We start from the raw sequence: 20110 nt of genomic DNA, 5'->3' as shown, positions 1-20110 counted from the left end.
GTCACACAGCAAGCACATAGGTCTTGGTCCTTCGGGGTAGCAGCATGGGCAAACACGTGGATGATGGTTGGGTGATAGTGGACTGGCTTCAGTGGCACCTTGTGTTTTTAAACTGAGGAGTTGCGGGGGTTGGGGATTTAGCTCAGTGGTAGAGCGCTTGCCTAGGAAGCGCAAGGCCCTGGGTTCGGTCCCCAGCTCCAAAAAAAAAAGAACAAAAAAACAAAACAAAACAAAAACCTGAGGAGTTGGTCCTCTCTTCCTGGAAGCAGATAACCGTTGTTAGGAGAAACACACAATCAGATTAGCATTAGAGAGGGAGGAGTCTGCATTGGAAAGGCATTTGCGGTGGGAGTGGGAGCTGGGAGAGGTTAGAGAATGAAGCTGTCTTAGGTTCCTTGTGAACACCATGGTGCCTGGAAGTAGAGAAGAGAGAATTCACTCAAGACCTTCATTAGGAGGCAAACTTGCTGAAGAACAGAGAAAAGGAGCCAAACCAATACCCAGTTTCTCTCTAGAAACTATGCCTTTTAATAAACTTTGGGGAGAAGGGTGGATAGAAGGAATATGAAAATGAGTTTCCGAGTTCACTGTTTTGAGGTGATAAAAGATCCATATGGTTGTATGGGAACATTAGAAATGTGAATCAGAAGATACGAATTATTTTAGCAGTGCCTGGTGAAACGTAGCACCATCTTAGTGATCACTTATTACGTCTATACTTGCTGGCGACATGGGGACTGTCCTTCTGAGAGGAGCTAATCCCTTTTAGCTTTTGTACAGTTTGCAGGTGGACTAAAAACAGTGCTTGCCATAGCATACAGTAGGCCACACATGGCTTCTGAGACCACGTGGCACCTTCATGTGCCTGACAGGTAACAGTTGGAATCTACGGAGTGCACAGTGATCAGTAATGAAAGTTACCATGGTAGGAGACAGGAGGAGGAGGATGGGAAGACACAGTAGCTCCGTGGGAATGAGTGAAGACATGCTTGTATTTTCATGGATTTATGACGCTGAATGCCCTTGCCGCAGGGTGTGTATCCTGAGCCCACACCTGACTGAGACCTGGCAAATGTGAACTATGGGTTATCTCTTCCAGTCAGGGTAGAGAAGAGGATGCCGTGAAGAAACCCTGAATTATTCACTGTGTTTGCACTAGGGACCAGGATGAAAACATGGACAGGAAATGGGTTTACCTTCCGCTCCGGGTTTCTACATCTTTGCTGTTTGCCTGGGAAATCCCCCAGTAAAAACTCCAGCAGTTTTCTTAATGGAAACAGGTTGATCACACTTTGCGATTTTAGTGGGACGCTGGCGTCTTTTCCTGCTTTGCCGGCATTGATTCATCGTTTACTTAGCTTTAGCTCATTAATAAAGTGGGCTGAGTCACTGTCAGAAGTTAGAAAGGGCCCACCACAGCTGCCCATCTAACATCAGGTCCTTTCATCCTAACCGCCACCATAAAAGAAATGTAAGTTTTCTCAACTTGATGAGAGTCTATTTTTATTTCTAAGTACTAACTGAATGACACGTAATTTCAGGGATTTGGGCAGTGCCACAGCCCATCCTCTGATGTTGATGTGCACTTCTTATGGGAAGTACTGTTTTACTATGTCATGTTGGGTGAGCCACCAGGACTTGATGTCTATACAGTGGCTTTCCTTGAGGGGAACTCAGTGTCTCTGGAAATGTTAAATCACTGGGCTTTATAGTGTGACCGATACACTAACAAATACAAAAAATACTTACGGGTGGCCATTTTGAACTGGAGAATTCTTAGTTGCCCCAGTGATAAGTCACCTCAGTCTATGCCACTCATTTTTGCAAGAGAACGTAAGCTGCGCCTCTTCCTTCTGAAGGCCATAGCATGGCGCAGTCTGTAGTATCAGTGACAGGAGGTGGGCTTTCCGGAATGGAGGCTTTCCTGAGCCCCATTTCTGAGGCTTCTAAGACACGGAGGATTAAAGGAAAAGGGAGGATTGTGTCACTTTACCAAATGTATAGTCTGGCACAAGAATTAAGACCAGAAAAATGTTAGGAATCCTCATTTTGGGAAAAGTAGTCAAACCGCCTTTATTGAATATAGACTGCTAGTTTCTCAAGTCCCTACTGAAACCTAGGGCTTGTCTGTCTCTGACCAAGCAAAGCTAATGCTCAGCGGGGCCAAGTTCTAACTCACCCCTGGAAACTTGGTACCATCCGCCTGGATGCTGAAGGTCAGAGAGTCACCATTTCTCCTCACTGTTTTCTCAGTCAGTGAAGCTCTCTGTTCCAGACAAGCTGAGCTGTTCACTCTTCTCAACGTAACTCACTTGTTGCTGTGCCTTGACTCAGCCTTTCTGACTGTTCTATGCAGCCTTCAGTGCTCAGCTTGGTCCTCGACCCGGAAACCAACCCCTCTTTTGGGTCAGAAGCACATACCCTGGGGGAACTCATTGGTTCTTAAGATCTGTTTCATAGATCTTCCAGCTAGAGTGGAGTTCGATTTGGGAGGACAGAAGCCTGGTTTCCTCATAAGCTTCAGAGCTATGCTCTGAGTTCTATGCCATGAACAGAGGAAGCTTTAACAAGAGATAAAAAGCTTTGAGAACAAGAACCCACCGCCCTGTGGAGGGTACCCATTCTCTGTTTGTTTGTTCTTTTGTTTTCTCTTTTGATCAGAAGGACATCGGTCTGGATTTTAAATGCTTCTTATACCCCCCACATACTTTGATGCAGTTCCTAGGTACCAGTCCACACATTTAGGCACACACACACTGTTGAGTGTGGCGCTTTCCTGTGGCCTGCATATGTACCTTCAGAATACCTCTCGACTATGCCTGTTGCTTTCCTAGCCCTGCTCTTGAGCAAACGTGTATCTTAGTATCTTCGTCTACAAGCCTCTTCATAGCCTCTGTCTTCTGAATGTCCTAGTGTGTGTTCAGTACTCATAAAAATGTAACAAGATGTTAAAGCTTATCAGGATCTACTCTAGGCCTCGGGGCTGTTTGGTCCATTGAGTCCATCGCTGGGGTGGTAATTATGAAGCATGAGATGTGGTAGACATTGAATACACCATGGGGGACAGCCAAGCCAATAGGCTGTGATGAATTACAAGACTGAAGAAAGGGTGGTAGCTTTGGAGGCACAGAGCAAGAACGTCTGTTCTCAAAATGGGGGTGGAAGCAATAAAGGAAGCAATATCACCCCTCAAAGTCAATGGTCTGTTGTAGCAAGGGTGTGTGCAAACGTCAAGAGGGACAGTAACAAGCATGACTATGGCAGAGCACGTAACCCAGAGTTACCCAGTGTTAGCCACACTAAGTAGTTTGAGCTTGTGAACAAGAGTTTATTTGGCCAGTAGGAAACCATGGTGATTATAGCATTCATCCTAAATGTGCCTGATCTTCACCTACAGAGAACACAGAGTATCTTCCAGAAGAAATGACAAGGTATGGGAGAGTGTTTCATTTGGCCCTCAGTCAGACAAAGGCTGTCCTTTGGAACACTTAGACTGGAGGTGATACTGTTTTACCTTCCAGTACAACTTGAAAGAATCATCTTGTTCTTCACCATTCCGAGCATAGTTATGGCTTTTCAGGTCTTTGAAGAGTCCCCAAATGTCAAAAAAATTGAAAATTATTTCTATGTTAGAGAGAGTAGCAAAGGTCTGGGATGCAGAAGCTCTTGCTGGCCTTGCTTGTTTATTATATTAGAGGAGAGTTGACTTCCTGCCACGAGTTCTCCACACGACTGTGTGCATCCTCACAAAACTACAATTTGCTCAGTGTTCATCACTGTGCGATCCCTGATGTGTCTGTCAGATACTTGGTCATGAATGCAGACACATTTCTAACCCAGAGGGCAACCAATAAACACAGACAATAACCAACGTCCATCAATCTTGATTCTCATGATCATGTGGCACAGAATGAGCACCAGAGCAGCGGACTCTACAACTGGATGGTGGGGATGCCAACATCAGAGTTACAGTAGGAGTCAAGACGTTATTTTCACTCAGTATCCACTGAGGGTGTCTGATGCTTTCTAGAAAGATGACATCCCTGGGCATCTGAGATTAAGAGAGGAAGAGTCTATAACCACCCTCCTCTCCCAATGTGCCCATATGTGTGCATGTGCGCACACACACACACACACAAACACACACACACACACACACACACACACACCACACACACTTCAAGAATTACTGAGCAATCATAAAAATATGAATGGGTGGGTTGAGTAAAACCCATGGCTAGACTGGCTTTGTAGTCTTCCCTGACCTATCTCTGATTCAGATTTCCATCAAATTCTCAGGCTTTAGTATGTTTCGTTATAATGTAATTAAGATTAACTCTACCTCTATCTTTAACTTACATTAAAGACCTAAAAAGCCTAGGATTCACCTCTGATCTTTTCCCTTTCTCTTTCACAGCTGATCAACTCATGAATCTGTCAGTGGACTTCTTAGTCAGCACCATTCTTCCAGTCCATCCTGGGTCCCCACCTGACCTGCCATCTTAAATACAGCAGTTGCTCTGTCTGTGGCTTTGCTGTCCACAGCAGTCCTCCTTCCCCATCTCATCAGCCTTTTCTCTGTACCTCAAGACTTGTCCTTTAAAATCATTTGTTCCTCTCTACACCCTCCCAAATCATACCAAGATGTGATGGTCCTCTGTGGTCAGACTCTAGCCTAGTGTCCTTTCATGGCTACCCTTGTTTAATAGGCTGAAGCCTTAGCAGCCTTCCTAGAAAGGACTGCCTTACCTTGCCTTCAGGCCTTTTCATATACTGATCCTGAGACACTAGATCATCATGATGATGTTTGGCATCAAGACGCCTTTTTATCCAGTGTCTGCTCAAACTGTCATTTTAGACTCATTTCTTTGGTGAGCCTTTGTTAGTTTATTTGAGAGCGTGGGTGGGTGGGTGGGTTGGTTGGTTTGTGATGAACTCTCTTTTACCCCTGGATTGTCTAGAACTTGATAGGTAAATTAGGCCCCAGACTCACAGTGATTCTCCTGCCTCTGTTCCCTGTGTGCTGGGATGACAGGTATGAGCCTGGATGTTGGCTTAAGAGAAGCTTTCCCTGTCTAGCTTCACTGTGTTGCTTGTCTATGCTGTTTCCTTTCACCAGCACATGGCCTGATTTCATCATAGATTTATAGCCACTCTGTGTGTGTGATGGCTTTCCTACTTCTGGACAATTTAACAATAACCTGAGCACATGCTTTTGCTGTCTGTCCTTCTGCCACCTCCTTCTTCGAGTCACTTCAGTCCCTGCTAAAGACCTTGCTGTGGGACTCCACATGCACTTACCAAGCAAACAGCTTCCTTCTAGTCCCAATACTTGGACACATTAGGTTATTTTCCATGTTTTTTTTTTTAATTTCTGAAACACTATTTTATCATTTTAGCTTAAGCATAACCACAAATCAAAATCAAGTATTAAGATGTCCACAAAAGTTACTATTTTTTTTTTAATGTCAAGGAAGTCACTTGGACTCTAGAAGCCAAGTCAGACATCTTTATTTTGTTCCCATATTCCAAACAAATCCACCTCCTGTGAAGGCCAAAATGATGTTTTCTTAGTCCCCTGGGATTTCCTGTCAGGAAAGAGAGTCATAACTATAAGAAAGACGACTTGAAGTAAGATAGAAATCCTTTTTGCCACCCCCTTCTTTAACACACAAAGCAACAGAACTGTGGTACTGTTGCTAGGCTGTGGTATTGTTCGAACTTGTCAGTGTGCTCTCTTTAGCAGATTGTACGGAGCCTGAGTCTCCAGGGTGAGACTCAGCAGTCTTCTAGCCTGAGTTGTGCTCACAGAGTACTAAGTTCCTCCTCTGACGGGAACAGCTCACTCTGGAGAGCGCTTCCATTTCCTGACCTGGCAATGTGATCTAGATGCATGAAGTCATTTCTCTCTCTAAGTGAGGGCAGGCTGCTCAGAGACACCTATCTTTTTGCAAGTGAGAGGTAGTCTATCTGTTTGTTGGTCAGGAAGGAGACTATCAAAGTGAATAAACACTTAAGACACAATGTTTTTTAGATGAGTCCTTTTTGGCTTTTATTTTTATAGGGAAAATATACCTTTGATCACTTTTCTATTAGTTAGACACAAGAAGAAAAAAATCCACATTTTATAGCAAATGGTTAGAGACATTAGATAGATATTCTCTTCTAAAATATATGTTTCCTTCAGACTCAGAAACAAATGCAATATCCAAAGAGATGTGTTTCAGTTGAGCAGATGACTCATCTACCTGAGGCCAGGAATTGACACCAAGTGGGCAGCTCTGGAAGCAATGGGAAGTTCTACTAAGTAGTCCTTTGGTAACAATGACCAGCATTTGCTAAGTACTTGTCCTTGTATACTGTCAGGTGAGGGTGCTCCCGATGCAAATTGAAAATAAGTGGCTGAGGAGTTACTCTCTGTCTACCCTTTTCTGGTTGATTGTGGCCTTTGAAGCATTCACTTTTGTAATCAGTATTGAGCCTCACTTTCATTTTTTTTCTTTCTTTCTTTTATTTCTTCTTACCATTTCCTTCCATTCCCTTCCTCCCTACTTTCTTCCTCTTACCTCATTTTCTTTTTTCTTTTTATTAACTTGAGTATTTCTTATTTACATTTCGAATGTTATTCCTTTTCCGGTTTCCAGGCAAACATCCCCCTAATCCCTCCCCCTCCCCTTCTTTATGGGTGTTCCTCTCCCTACCCTCCCCCCATTGCTGCCCTCCCCCCAACAATCACGTTCACTGGGGGTTCAGTCTTAGCAGGACCCAGGGCTTCCCCTTCCACTGGTGCTCTTACTAGGATATTCATTGCTACCTATGAGGTCAGAGTCCAGGGTCAGTCCATGTATAGTCTTTAGGTAGTGGCTTAGTCCCTGGAAGCTCTGGTTGCTTGGCATTGTTGTTCATATGGGGACTCGAGCCCCTTCAAGCTCTTCCAGTTCTTTCTCTGATTCCTTCAACGGGGGTCCCGTTCTCAGTTCAGTGGTTTGCTGCTGGCATTCGCCTCTGTATTTGCTGGATTCTGGCTGTGTCTCTCAGGAGAGCCTCACTTTCATAAGAAGGTAGTAAATACTCCTCCATAGTTGTGTGATATTTCAAAGATGGAAAGAAACTACATTCCAAACAGCACATGTCAATTACTGAACAAACCACCTCTCTGATAGTTTCTGAAGATTCACAGACTGACTGTGTTGTCTCAATTAGCACTGGCTTGCAAATGCATCTAGCCATATCTTGTAGAAGTCACATTTAAATTTGATCCTCAAAGTTCCATAGACTTGAAAGAAACTGCATTTTGAAGCCGTGAAGAAAGGCTTAGGATAGTCTGGGTAACAATGCTCTTGTGCCTCCCTTTCTCACGTTTAGGAAAACCATGTTTTTCTTGTCTAGTATTCTCATTACAGCCTCTTCTGGACGCTACTCTTGCATAATGTATTCTGTCAGAAAGCACATTGAACAGGGCTGCCATGCTGATGAGCGAGGGACACTTCCCTTGCTGTAGGACAGTGAGTTAACCCACTTCGTTGAGTGCATTCACAATGACCTAAGAAGAGTCACATCACTGCAGAAATGCCCTTTTCAGAACATATTTTTAAATCACAGGTCCAAGGCTACCCTAGGCAGAATTTTCTTTTGATTAGTACTCCTGTGAAAGGAGAACTTGGCAGAGTCGGACTTTTCTTTTCCTTCCATTCACAAGAGATTCTGAAAGAGAAAGAGTGACTGAGTCACAGCCAGCCCTGGAGTCCAAATATCTCAGAAATCCCAGCTCCTGTTTTTTCAGGATTCACTACACTTGTATGCCATAGATCATTTCTCCTCCATTTTCTTTTCCACAAAGGAAAGCAGCTATATCCTTGGCATCACTTCAGAGTTTACCAGAAAAAAATATATATTTATGTATAAATCTGAGCCTTTGGCACTGAGTAGTTCCTTGACTTTACAGCCTGTTCCCTGTACCCAAGTGGTATAACTGTCCTGCAGGTCACATTGGCTATCCAATTTACACAAATGCCCATTATTTAATATATAATTTGATCACCATTTAAGGCTCTATGATTGTGTCACCCACAGTCCTCAAATCATGTTACCCCGAGGCATGGGGATCATTTTTAGGTCGTGAACTCCTTTGGTTAGGTGAATTGTTTGTAGTAATTATTGACCCAGCTGTTTATGGGGAGACAGAAGCCCCACTCCTTTCCAGGGCACCGATTTGGCTCTTTGACTGAAGACCAACTCCTTGGATGGACACACAGCTCTTGGCCAGCCTTGGTCCTGCCCAGATGGACAGTTTTGCAATTACCCAGACCTCTCAGCAGCCATTTCTTCATTACTGAAAGCTGCCCCCAATTGTCCCAGAAGCCAAATTCAATCTGCAGTTCCCCCAGTAACGTGCAGTGATTCATTTGGGGACAAATCTGGATTGAACTGAGTCCAAGTGTCTCTTTTGTGAGACAGAAGGGAAGTATAAGTAGATACTATAGTCACCCAGATGAATCAGCCAGGAATTCATGAAGTGATTCATAAACCATTATAAAGACCACTAAAGTCTACTAAAATGGAGAGCTGTCTGGCTATACAAAGTGTGGTATTATTATTGGGCTGTTTAAAAAAAGATGTTAAATCAGATGTGAAATCCTTAAAACTATGCTTTTCTTTTTAGGTTTTAAAAGGACCTCTCCCCCCACCCCCCAACCCCTGCAGTGGACAACAGCAAGCCGTTTTTTCATTGATTAGTTTTCACAGATGAATTTTAAAATCCCCACCGATGATATTCAACAGCTCCTTTAAGGAAAAAGCAAAAGTCCCTCGTACAGTTCCATCATGGCAGTTTGTATCCATTAATTCTGCGCCCAGGCAGCAAATCAATAATATTTTTGTGTGAGGACAATGAAACGAGCTGTTCACATGCATTCTCCTTTCCTTGGTAGGTTTATTGCTCCAGCGTAAGACAAAGAGGACAAACCAAACCCCACTGGCTTGTTTGAATCCCAGGAGACCACTGTCATGACTTTCTATAAGAAAGTCTACTGTGTGAAGTAGATTGCCATGGTAGGGAGGTATCTTCACCATTTCTGACCTCCTCTGCTCTCATCCAGAAAACGTGCCAGCTCCCCTCCACCTGGAATGGCCCATGATAGTATTGATATATTATGTCAGTACCAAGAAGTTAGACCCTTGGAGACCCCCAAGACTCACTGGTCCCAGAAAATGAACCAGGGGAGTCAGTGTCAGCTTCCGTACCGGAGTTGTCAAGACACAAAGGGTTTGCTCGGATTTCTTTATGTTCTGAGCCTTCCCTAAGCATTCTAACGTAACACCAGGACCATAATCTTGGGCAGTGTTTAGGCTCTGACTCCCCAAAAACACATGCGGGGGATGCCCAACATTGGCATTCTCAACCTTCCTAAGGCTATGATCCCTTACTTAATACAGTTCTTCATGACGTGATGGCCTCAACCATAAAACTATTTCATTGCTATTTTATAACTGTAATTTTGCTGCTGTTATGTTACATTATATTCTGTATCTGGTATATGTCATACTATAAATATCTGGCTTTTCCAATGGTCTTAGATGACCCCAGAGGGGATCACGACCCACAGGTTGAGAATTGCTACCTTCCATGGCCACTCTATTTAGATTAGTCCTCCATTCCCTAAGCAGACACTGATCACCTGAAAGTTGTCAGACATTCCGTCATAAGTTCTTTGATACCCCTGATTTCCAGATGTAAACTTCTGCACAATGTGCCATAACTACTGTTGGTTTTTTTTTTTTCTGTTACACTCTCTTGCTAGTGCAGTACCCTTTTTTTCACTTACTCTTAGATATACTTGCTTGCTTGTTTTCATTAAGCCCCGGGAATACAGAGAAATGGGTCTTCAATTGCCCCGCCTTCTGTGCTTATACCAGCTGCACACGCAGTTGGCCAGTGCCTAGTTTATATCTTTTGAATGAAAAAAATCAGAATTATCTCACACTTTGCAATTCCGAGGGAAATTGGACTATCTTATCTTTGCTGTAGAAGCTGGGGGAGCAGAGGATTTATTCAGACTTACTTATCCAGTAAGAGAGAGCACCAGAGTCCAAGCCTCTGTGCTTCTGACCCGTCTGACTTCCTGCATCCCCTCTTTCTGTACCCCTTCCCAGGTTCCTGTTTGTGAACTTTAACTGAGCTTGACCCACTTGGGACCTACTGTCTTGTGATAGTCTGGGATTCCGTGCTACATCTTGAGGAAGGAGGGTGAGCTCTTTGTGCTGGCCTGCCCGCTGCCACATGGGGAGCCTGATGTTAGTGGAAGTAGGGCAGAGAAGGCAGGAAAGGGAGGTGCTGAATGGAAGGAGCATGGTCAAGCAATCAGCTGTTAACTGAGGTGTGCATGAATGAGTGTTTACAAGAACCTTTGAAGTCCTCCTTCTGCAAAAAGGATCATTTACATGGGTTCAAAGCCTCCCCTTGCCTCCTTCTTAGCAAACCATTGCTCATTAAAAGGTCACACCAACTCCCCACCAAGGGAGTGGAAATGGTTGACTCAGTTTGGGCTTACTTTTGTGTGTTCTGTTTCTGGTAAGCAGGGATCCTCCCCCCTCCCCCTAGTCTGTTGTGGGCCTATTTATACATCCGTCATCTCTTTTGAGGTCCTGTGAAAAGCAGAAGCAGACACTAGCAGCCTAACTGGAAGAAAGTCTCTGAAATGACCATTGTTAATCCTTGTTTGCTATACAGAAGATCTTTCTTATGCCTCTTGGATACAGTGTAACACAGAATTAGCAATGATGCTGCCTTGACCTAACATATTTGAGGGATGAAATACTCTGTAGAATGAAAAATGACTATAACCTGTCATTGGCATTGGACTTTTTATTTTAGCACCTAGAAACTTTCTATATCATCATCATCACCATCATCATCACCATCACCATCACCATCATCACCAATCATTACATAAATACATCCCTCAGGCTATTCTGGGCAAAACACTCAGAACACACTCATTTTGATACAAGCCGAGATGCAGGGTTGGAAAATAGCTGCAGACATTTAGAAGAGAAGTTAGGAAGGCCTCCCTTCCCTGCAGCCAGAAAGGTGGTGCAGCTCACAGACTTTGGCATTCTCTCCGCCCCTCTGCTGTTTTCTCTTGCATGAAGTGGTCTTAAACTGCTGGGTCTCTTGGGTTCCATGATTCTTGAGTTAAATTTGTGTTCAACTGTGTCTGGGCCCTCACCTCTAACTGTAGGCTCTGTCTTCACCTTCATACTCATCTTCTGCTGTAACCTCTGATCTTTTTTTTTTTTTCTGGTTCTTTTTTTTGGAGCTGGGGACCGAACCCAGGGCCTTGTGCTTCCTAGGTAAGCGCTCTACCACTGAGCTAAATCCCCAGCCCCAGTAACCTCTAATCTTAATTAGCTGTTCTCCACCATGAACAGGTTAAAAACAAACTGAATATATACAAATTCACAGAGAGGCCGTGGCTTTTTTTGTTAAATACTACTTGGCATTTTTAGTCAGAAGTAAAACTAATTCTAAAAATTGATGAATAAAAATAAAAAAAATTTTTAACTGATTCTTGTAAATTTGTATAAATTGAATCCGTGCTTTAAAACCATTCCTAGTTATGAAGAGATTTCTTGTGCTAAAATTTTAAGCTATGGATTCTTGTTTCCTTATTCCTGGTAGTTATCTGACAAATATGGTCACTTCTCATCAAAAGTACATTCTCTGTAGATGCAAAAGTCAGAACTTCATGGTACTTCCTTTTAAACAAAAGACTACTTTATGGAGGTGTAGTCCACTTAGAACTTGTATTTAAATTCTTATTAATATTTTATGTGAGACGAGATCTCTGTCTTCAAATGTGTTACCTCCATGCTCTGTAATCTCATCTGTGTTAAGAATACAGAGGACACCTCTGACTTAGCAAAAAGCAAGTGTAAGTTGAGTGGAAGGCATACTACTTTAGTGTCCTGGGCCGTGAAATAATGCCAAAACCTTTGTATGTGCCTGCCACGGTTTTCCCTTTATTTACCCCTTTTGGTGTATTGAATAATATGTAATAGCCCAGAACTTAAATAAGAATAATTTGGAATGAGCTCATAATTCTATAATAGCATGCACATACAGAATCTATATCTAGAGTAATACAATCTATGCTGTAGATGGCAAACTATTTTAATAAGTTATACTCTTGTATCCTTGTAGTCTCCATTTCCTTGTTAGTGATCATAATTAACTTTGACCATACTGGTGCAAATGATAAAAGCATTAGGGCCTCACTCTGAGGAGAGAGCCTTAGATTCCGTATTCTTTGTCCATCATCATCTCTACTCCTTACTAGTTCATCTTATGTGAGTCAGATGTATCTTGTTGTTTGGGGTAGGTTATGTCCTCAGATTGTACTGGGTTCCCCAGATAGTCCCAACTTGTCTGTCCCCTCATCACTTTGTTCTTTGGTCATAGACTGACAGAAGATAGCAGATATACCAGAAGGGTAGACCAGAAGGCCCTCTAGCTCCTTGTGTCTTTTACTCTCAAATAAAGAAGTGAAACAAGAGAGCCATTGGGTCTTAATGACGTTGTCTCCCAAAGTTGAAACATCAGTATGATTGTGTGATAATGACATAGGTGACCTTGCTACTCAAATCCTTTCTCCCTTCGGCCCAGAGGAGCAGAAGAACAGGCCCCATTTAGGATTGGATGCCAGTGCAGACTCTATCTCTTCAGACTCTCTGATTTCATAACTTCTCATTCCTCTCCTACAAGCTCAGAGCTACTTTGGAGACACAATAAGGACGTGTTCTCCAGAAAATAGCCTCCATATGGGGAATCCTGGCTTGTGTGTTTTACTAGATGTTCTCAGGGTAGTGCCAGGATTTGTTTTCTCCTGGGGCCACTCAGCATTGCCTTTCGGGTTAAGCCCAATTAAGAGGCAGTGTTTTGAGAAGTGCAGATGTACCGGCACAGGACACACAGCTGCTCTTCTCCTCCCATAGAATAAAAACCTAAGTGACCAGATGATAGGCATCTGATCACAACTGGTTTGCTGATATACTCTGACCTCTTTGCCTTAAGTCCCTCATCTTCCTCTTAGTTCCTTTGCAGCCTTCTTAGATAGCATCAGCATACTTCCCAAGTGAAACGCAAAGTGAACACAGCATTGTCTCCCAGGCTCTCACTCCCTTCACATAAATGTTGAAGCTGCCATTTACGAGATTACTTTGCTTCAGGACCTTTAGGATGAACTTCGGAAATGTGTCTAATGCACCTTCCCCTTTTCTCAGCTATGTCCTTACACAAGAGCCCAGCCTTGTGGACTCAGTTGTTTCTATAAAATAAGTGATGTCACCAATGATGACCTGCATTTGCTAGTTCAAAATGAAGCCTTTCTTCCACATAGTCTAAACAGGAACTAACTAAAGGCTTTCCTGTTGATGAACTATGGGGAGGTTACTTGCTTCATTGCTAGTATATTTTTATCAAGACTTACGTTGCTGCTTATTCTCACGACATTGAAAGACCCTTACCTCCTTCTCTGCCATGAGTATCACTGTCCCATGCTGAACCAACAAAGTAAGCGTCCTCTTAATTTCTCTGTGACCATTTCCAACTGCAAGTCTGTTCTCTCAAGTCTCCTGTCCTTCGCCGTTAGACAGTAAATGCTATTCTAAATCTCATGACTCAGAACCTGCCAGTCTCCCCTCAGAACGAGAAGATAAATAGACAGTTGTCCAAGGTTCCTTGGTAATTTCTCCTTGTTTAAATTACCAGTATATCTCCTTTCAGAAAGCCGTACTCTGAGGCTGAGGCTGGGGATAGCACTCGATGGTGGAGTGCTTGCCTGGCATATGCAAGGAATTGCATTCAACAAAACCAAAAGACCCAACAACCTTGTGATTGTTACACGTTACTACAAAAATGCCACAGTACATTCCTTCTACACCAGCAGGAATGCTCTTTACCCAGCACAGAACCCAGGCCGACCTCTCAGGTTCTGTGTTTCAAGCATATTTGACCTTTGAGGTTTAAAGTTATTTTACTCTTGGCAAGAGAAAATGTATTGTTTAAGGAGACTCTGGTTAGAGGGGGTCATAATAAGGACCCATAACACTTCTTGGACCTCAGATATGCCTTACAAAACAAAATGTTTATGAGCTAAGTGTAAATGACTCAGAAACATATGAATCGAATTTCCCCTAAAATGTGAACGGGTTTTAAAATTAGCAGGAAAAGGGCCTGGCACAAGATGTGCTTTGAATTTCACAAAACCCAGAGGGTTTGAAATACAGTTTAAGAAGCCTGACAAACCCAAACTGTGACTAAGGTTTCCTTTGTTGGTGTCTTTTCTTCCCTCTATGTGTCAGAGAAGCAGTCAGTGGTTGGACGAGAGAGAGGAGGGTCCTAAAGGGTTTTAGAAAGAGCACATTGTCATACTTGTTTAGGGCCAGAACGGGGACTCAGAAGGCTTTGAAGAGTTGGTCATGCTGCCTGTTGTAATCGTTTTTCCCAGGTTTGCACCTCCGACTCCATCTCCTCACCACATCAGCCCGGGAAGAGTTCCAGCTCCTCAGTCACTGCTACAGAGAGCACAAGCTCCCCACACCCAGCAGCCACCAGGCTCACTCCTGAAGCCCTACCAGCCAGAAACCAACTCTTCTTTTCAGTCAAATGGTATCCATGTCCACGGTAAGCAGGAGCTGGCAGCCCTTGGAGTTTTGAAGGCAGTGTTTTGCCCTTGCCTTCGGTCAGGTGTCCTAGGGACCAGATGTGGGTTCCAGATGTTCTGTTTTACATCAGACCTAAGATGTAAACAGCACCCTTTTCTGGCATGAAATCTGTAGTCTTTTTCTCAGCTGACCTGATTTATGACACCCATAGTTACCAAACCAAGGCAATCATTGGTGTTCCCGTGTTGTGAAACCTCAAGAATAGGTTGAATGATCAGGAGACTACGCAAAAGAAAGCCCCTGGAGTACCACCGTTCATGGCTGCTGACTCCTTCCCATAAGCCAGGTCCAAGTCTTCCATGGTTCCCCTGTGTGACATCTCCCCAGCCCCAAACTTCATGCATTCTATCTGTGCGTCTTGGGTAGAACTTTCATTCTCTCCATCTTGTACCTCATCTGAATGAAACTTATCATCTTTATTAACGTATAAGCTAGCTTCTGAGACCAGAGTTGTCTGACTCGCCATCGTATCTCTTAGGGAACCCAGCTCATTTCTTCATGCCCTGTAATGACTGCATATTCATACAGGAAGAGAGAACATAAGGAAAAGAGAAATCACAGTGGCTTACATTCTGTGTCAGCCTTATGTTCAGAAAGGGTCATGCTTTGAGGACTGAGTCTGCTTCAGTTTCTTTTCTTTAATCAAACTCCTTTTGCCAGTTCAAGCACATATCCTAGTGGACCTCCATAGAAAACTCAAACGCCAAGTCATACAGACTCCAACTGCCAAATGTTTTGCTTCCTGATGTCAGAATCCTATGTAAGCAGACATGATACTGTACATTGAGAGTCCAGATGATTCTAGAAGTGAGTCATCTCCCTCCTCTCATTAATACCATATATTTATATGGGTTATCACTTGGAATTAATGAACAGTGTCCCAAGACAGTGTTTACTGTGAGTGTAAACAAGGGCCCTAGATAGTAGACCCCAATAGTATTGTACTGAACTTGATCAAGAGGTTGGAAGCAGAGTCCTGAGCAGCAGGAAGGGGGCAGGAAAATGATAGTGCTCATCTGTAGCCATGGTGGACATTGGAAATCCAGGGTCACTAGCGCTGGCAAAAACTCCTTCCGTCTCCCCCTTTCCTGCTTGTTGTCTACTGCTTCCCAGCAAAGCTTAGACATCTTCAGTTCAGTGGGATTTTTTACTTTCCTCTTATAAGCATCTTCTCACACACCTATTATATCAGGAAATGTTTTTTTAAGTGCCCGCTACAAGTGCATAGGGTGGGGTCTATAAAACCAGAAAAAGGAGTTCTCTTCCTGGTCAGTCACGAAGCTTCTCTGATGAAGGGAGACCCAAGACTGTGTTCTGGAAAGCTACTAGCACCCCTCTGGAAGGGAGGTTTGGCAGCCTGGCCATGGCCCTGTAAAAGTCAGGGTAGTCAGAGTAGGTCACCTTCATGAAATGTGGTTTTAATGCCCAAATTTTAATGTGGCTGAAACCTGGGCGTATTTCTCAGTCAGTGACATCCTGTAGTGGCACCGATCTTTCCTTCCGGTGCCATATAGACTAATGGGGCAATTCACAGTGAGCCCTAGCATAGGTCCACTCAAATGTAGTATATCCTGTTTTACTTATAACTATGAAAAATTTTTAAAAATCTTTAGAACATTACAACTTAACGTATGTGTGAAAACTAACCAGAAAGAAATTTAGTTAAAATGCTGATTGTTTTTAATTGGGCTAAGACTTGCCTCCATGAACCTTACTTTGTAAACATAATTTTACAAGAGGGTTATGAAGGAGGCCAGTTGGTGTGGGAGTCCTGTGGACTCCTAGCTGTATGTACATGTGCAGGGTTTTACGCCTGGGATCACAGTCTCTGCTGTGGACATCTCTGGCCTTTCATCACTGTGACAAGTGTGATAAGACAACAGGCACAGGCAGGCATGTGAGCCTTCTTCCCTTGCTGCCTTCTCCTCTCCCTTTCGTTGTTAGGCTGTGAGAACAGGGATCGTGTTTGTAACTCCAGGCTAAGCATAGTGTTTGATGCAAAGGAGGCATCAAATAGGTATTCACTGGGTAAGTAATTGGCACCTTCTCATTCAGCAAATAAATAATACAGCAAGAGAAGTCAGAGGATATCCTCCATGCTACTTTGTCAAAATACCCTTTCTCTACATTTCTCCTTTGAAAGGGAAATAAGGAGTATATTTTCAGCTTGAAAACGTTGGGCTTTAAAACAGAAAACTTCTACTTTCTTTCTTTTTTTTGGTTCTTTTTTTTCGGAGCTGGGGACCGAACACAGGGCCTTGCGCTTCCTAGGTAAGTGCTCTACCACTGAGCTAAATCCCCAGCCCCAACTTCTACTTTCTTAATTGTTAAAAACTTCTATAGCCAGTGAGGAACAGCTATTATCAACCATAAATTAGGTTCACGAGAGCCATAAGCTAGAACACGAGAATTCATGAGGTGCTCCAGGAAGATGGCTAAGTACCTACTGTGATGAGACTTTAAAGAAACTGTCCATGTTTCAGCCACCCATGGAGGGGTAGGGACACCATGAAGCCTATTCATTCTCTGAGCAGGTTTCTCAGAGAGAAAAGAATCTTAGAAACTTTTCAGTCCAAGAATTTCTGACCAACCAGTCCTTAGAGAAGGCCAAAATGTATCTGCTGTTGTTAAAAGGAGACCAAACCTTCTTACCTGGGTGTATTTATGAGACAAAGCTATCCCTGTTTGTGTTTCAAATTTACTGGATGGAGTTGCATGATATCTCACTGACACAAACTCCATCCTCTATAATAAACACCATTTTTTAAAAGCCACAAACTTTTAGAGTTTCTAACCCAGTGGCCACAACTTTATGGCCTTCGTTCATGGCTTTAAAGAGAATCATTAGCCCACCTCCTCTGTCGGACCTGCAGTAAGTGTAGCGGTCAGGGGGAGGTGTTATTCCTGCATCTATACAGATGGGAACTGAGACATGAAAGAGTATGAAATGTCTGGGCATCGCTGTCTTGGCAAGCTACGTGGGCTTCTCGAGAGGTCCACGTCTCCAAACTGAATTCATACACAGTGTGATTCCGGGTCAAAGGTACACCAAAAGGAGCAGGAGTTTACAGCTCTCCTTGAGGGATGCAGTTGAACTCCTTAGTGTAATTGTCTTACGTGAAACTTGGAAGGTCAGAAATCAGGAGAGCTTTGGTCTTGCTGATAAAGCAGCAAAAGAAGGTCCTCTGAGCTTTGTCAATCATCCACTAATTGGTACTGAACTTAGACATTACGTGCTGAACTTGGTCTTTTGTTAGAGGTAAAGTATACACCTTGTAAGGATTAATGCCAACAGCCTTTCATCTTTCTTCACCAGGGTTTTATTGATTGAGCATCCACTCTATCCATTCAGATTGCCTTTATTCATAAAGAGGATAAGGTGTCCTTTCTTCTTAATGTTTGAATGTTGATAGAATTTTCCAGTCTCTGTTTGGGAGATATCTCTAAGGCAACTTCTCAGGACATTCGAGCTTTTCTTTTAGATGTCAACATAAGGACACTCTTTCCAATCATGTATGCCTGTTCTTTTCTCTTGTTAGATGAATTCTCTTGCCCAGGCAAGCTTCAGAATTTTGCCTGGATTAGTTGCCTGAGAGTTGATATTTGTACATTTTGTTATGGTGCTAATGGATAATTTCTTTTTAAATGCCCTATTCACTGCTCCTTGTTCAAATGCCATGGGAATTCCTAGAAGAGCAATTTCACAGTCTTCCTGCTTCTGGATGCATCACCAAGAGGCCAAGTCCAGTTCATTGGGTGTTTGTTGGTCACTCTCTGAGTACTAGGCAACGAGAATGCCTTTTAATGGCTGTCATACTGCAGTGGCTGAAAGGGAGAAAAGGAGCGTCATGCATTATAGGAAAGATGTTCATCAAAGGATATGTAGAGATTGTACCTGAAAAGGCGTTTGAAGGCGAGGAGTTCACAGGGCAGGTTTGGGGGGAATGCCATTCCCTCCTGAGGAGGGCACAAGAAAGGACATAAATGTCAGGGTGGAGCATGCAGAGAAGAGAAACACTGGGAGGTGGCATCCTGCTGGCTGCACAGGTTAAGTCCAAAATAGAGAAGAGGGTTCAGGAGAACAAGGTGAGCTCAGAAAAGAAAAGTGTGTCCAGCGCTGTCACCTTGTGCAGAGGATAGCCAAAGATAGGCAGAAAACTTAAGCTCCTCACTATCAGGACTAGATGGCACTGTTTGGGTCACTCAAACAAGTGACTGGAAGGGACTTCTTATCTCTCCGATACAATTGGGAAATTAGAGGAATGACAGAATTCATGTTGAATTGTTGGGGTTTATAATGGTTCTGAAGAGAAGGATGGAATCACAAAGAAGAAATGGAAGGACACACAAGAGTAGGTGCTGCAGCACGCTGGAGCCCTCTGTGCTCTTTTAATAAAATTAGAGATGAGCACAACCCCAGGAGTTCCCACCTCAAGAAAAGTGCACACCTAGCCTTGCATGGGCCTCAGCTTCTGGCTCTCCCTCTCATACATCAGACACAGAGTTCCTGCAGGCTGTGTCATACTCCTTTGTGTGTTTGTGTGGGGGGGGGCACATGCCTGTGCCTGCGTGTGCATGTATTTACGTGGCTATGTTCCTATGGGTATGTGCACATGTGTTTGTGGGTACATGCATACACAGAAGCTAGAGGACTACTTTTCACACTACCTTTTATGACAGGGCATCTCACAAGACCCAGCGCTCACAATTGTCTAGGCCAGCCAACTGATCATTTCTGGGGATCCAACTGCTTTTATAACCCACAACACATCTGGTTACAGATGCGCACAGCAGCACCTGTATTTTTATTTAATGTGGATACCAGGAATCTGCATTTCGATACTCATACTTTTATTGCAAATATTTTACCAAATGAGCTATATACTCTGCCTGTGTTTTGTGGATTTTGATAACCACTCAGAAGCCTACAGTCACACCAAACCGGCCACACAACTTCCTCTTTTATGGCGTGTTACCACTGGTTCCTAGATTTGCATTATGGTGGTCAGAACTGGTTCCCTGAAGACCAGCTGTTTCACATAAGACTTTGTACAGAGTAGGAGCTTCCAGAGTTTATTAATAGTGGTATAGTAGCAACAGCTGGGCACAGGTTCACCATTCTTATGTGACAATATGGCCTCTGCATAACATGCTGGGGAAAGGGACAGGACAGCTTAGTTGAGCCAAAAGGGTCTTCTTGTACCATCTTCTGCTTTGTCACCTTGAAAGGGGCCTCCCCCATCATACTGATCTCCTCAAGAATGCCCATGTTCTACACATCTTGTGCTAGCTTCAGGAAGAGAAGAAGACAGAAAATAAATATAGGCCAAGCTGAGTTTGTCATAGTCATTAATTCTCATTCATTCTCATTCTCTCCCTCTCCCTC

General features: G+C 43.4%; 1 protein-coding gene across 2 annotated transcripts in view; it reads left to right on the top strand.

Annotated features, from left to right (window-relative positions):
• The window catches only part of Glis3 (GLIS family zinc finger 3), a 423182-nt gene that overhangs the window by 384907 nt on the left and 18165 nt on the right, over nucleotides 1-20110 (top strand). For both annotated transcript variants that reach the window (NM_001432483.1, NM_001432482.1), the window contains 1 exon segment: nucleotides 14508-14683. In NM_001432483.1, coding sequence (NP_001419412.1) covers nucleotides 14508-14683 — 176 coding nt within the window.

The sequence above is a fragment of the Rattus norvegicus genome, chromosome 1 (genome assembly GCF_021556685.1).
Source record: "Rattus norvegicus strain SHRSP/BbbUtx chromosome 1, alternate assembly SHRSP_T2T, whole genome shotgun sequence".
Lineage (NCBI taxonomy): Eukaryota > Metazoa > Chordata > Mammalia > Rodentia > Muridae > Rattus > Rattus norvegicus.
Note: the sequence above shows the minus strand (reverse complement) of the source record. Positions and strands in the feature narration are given on the sequence as shown.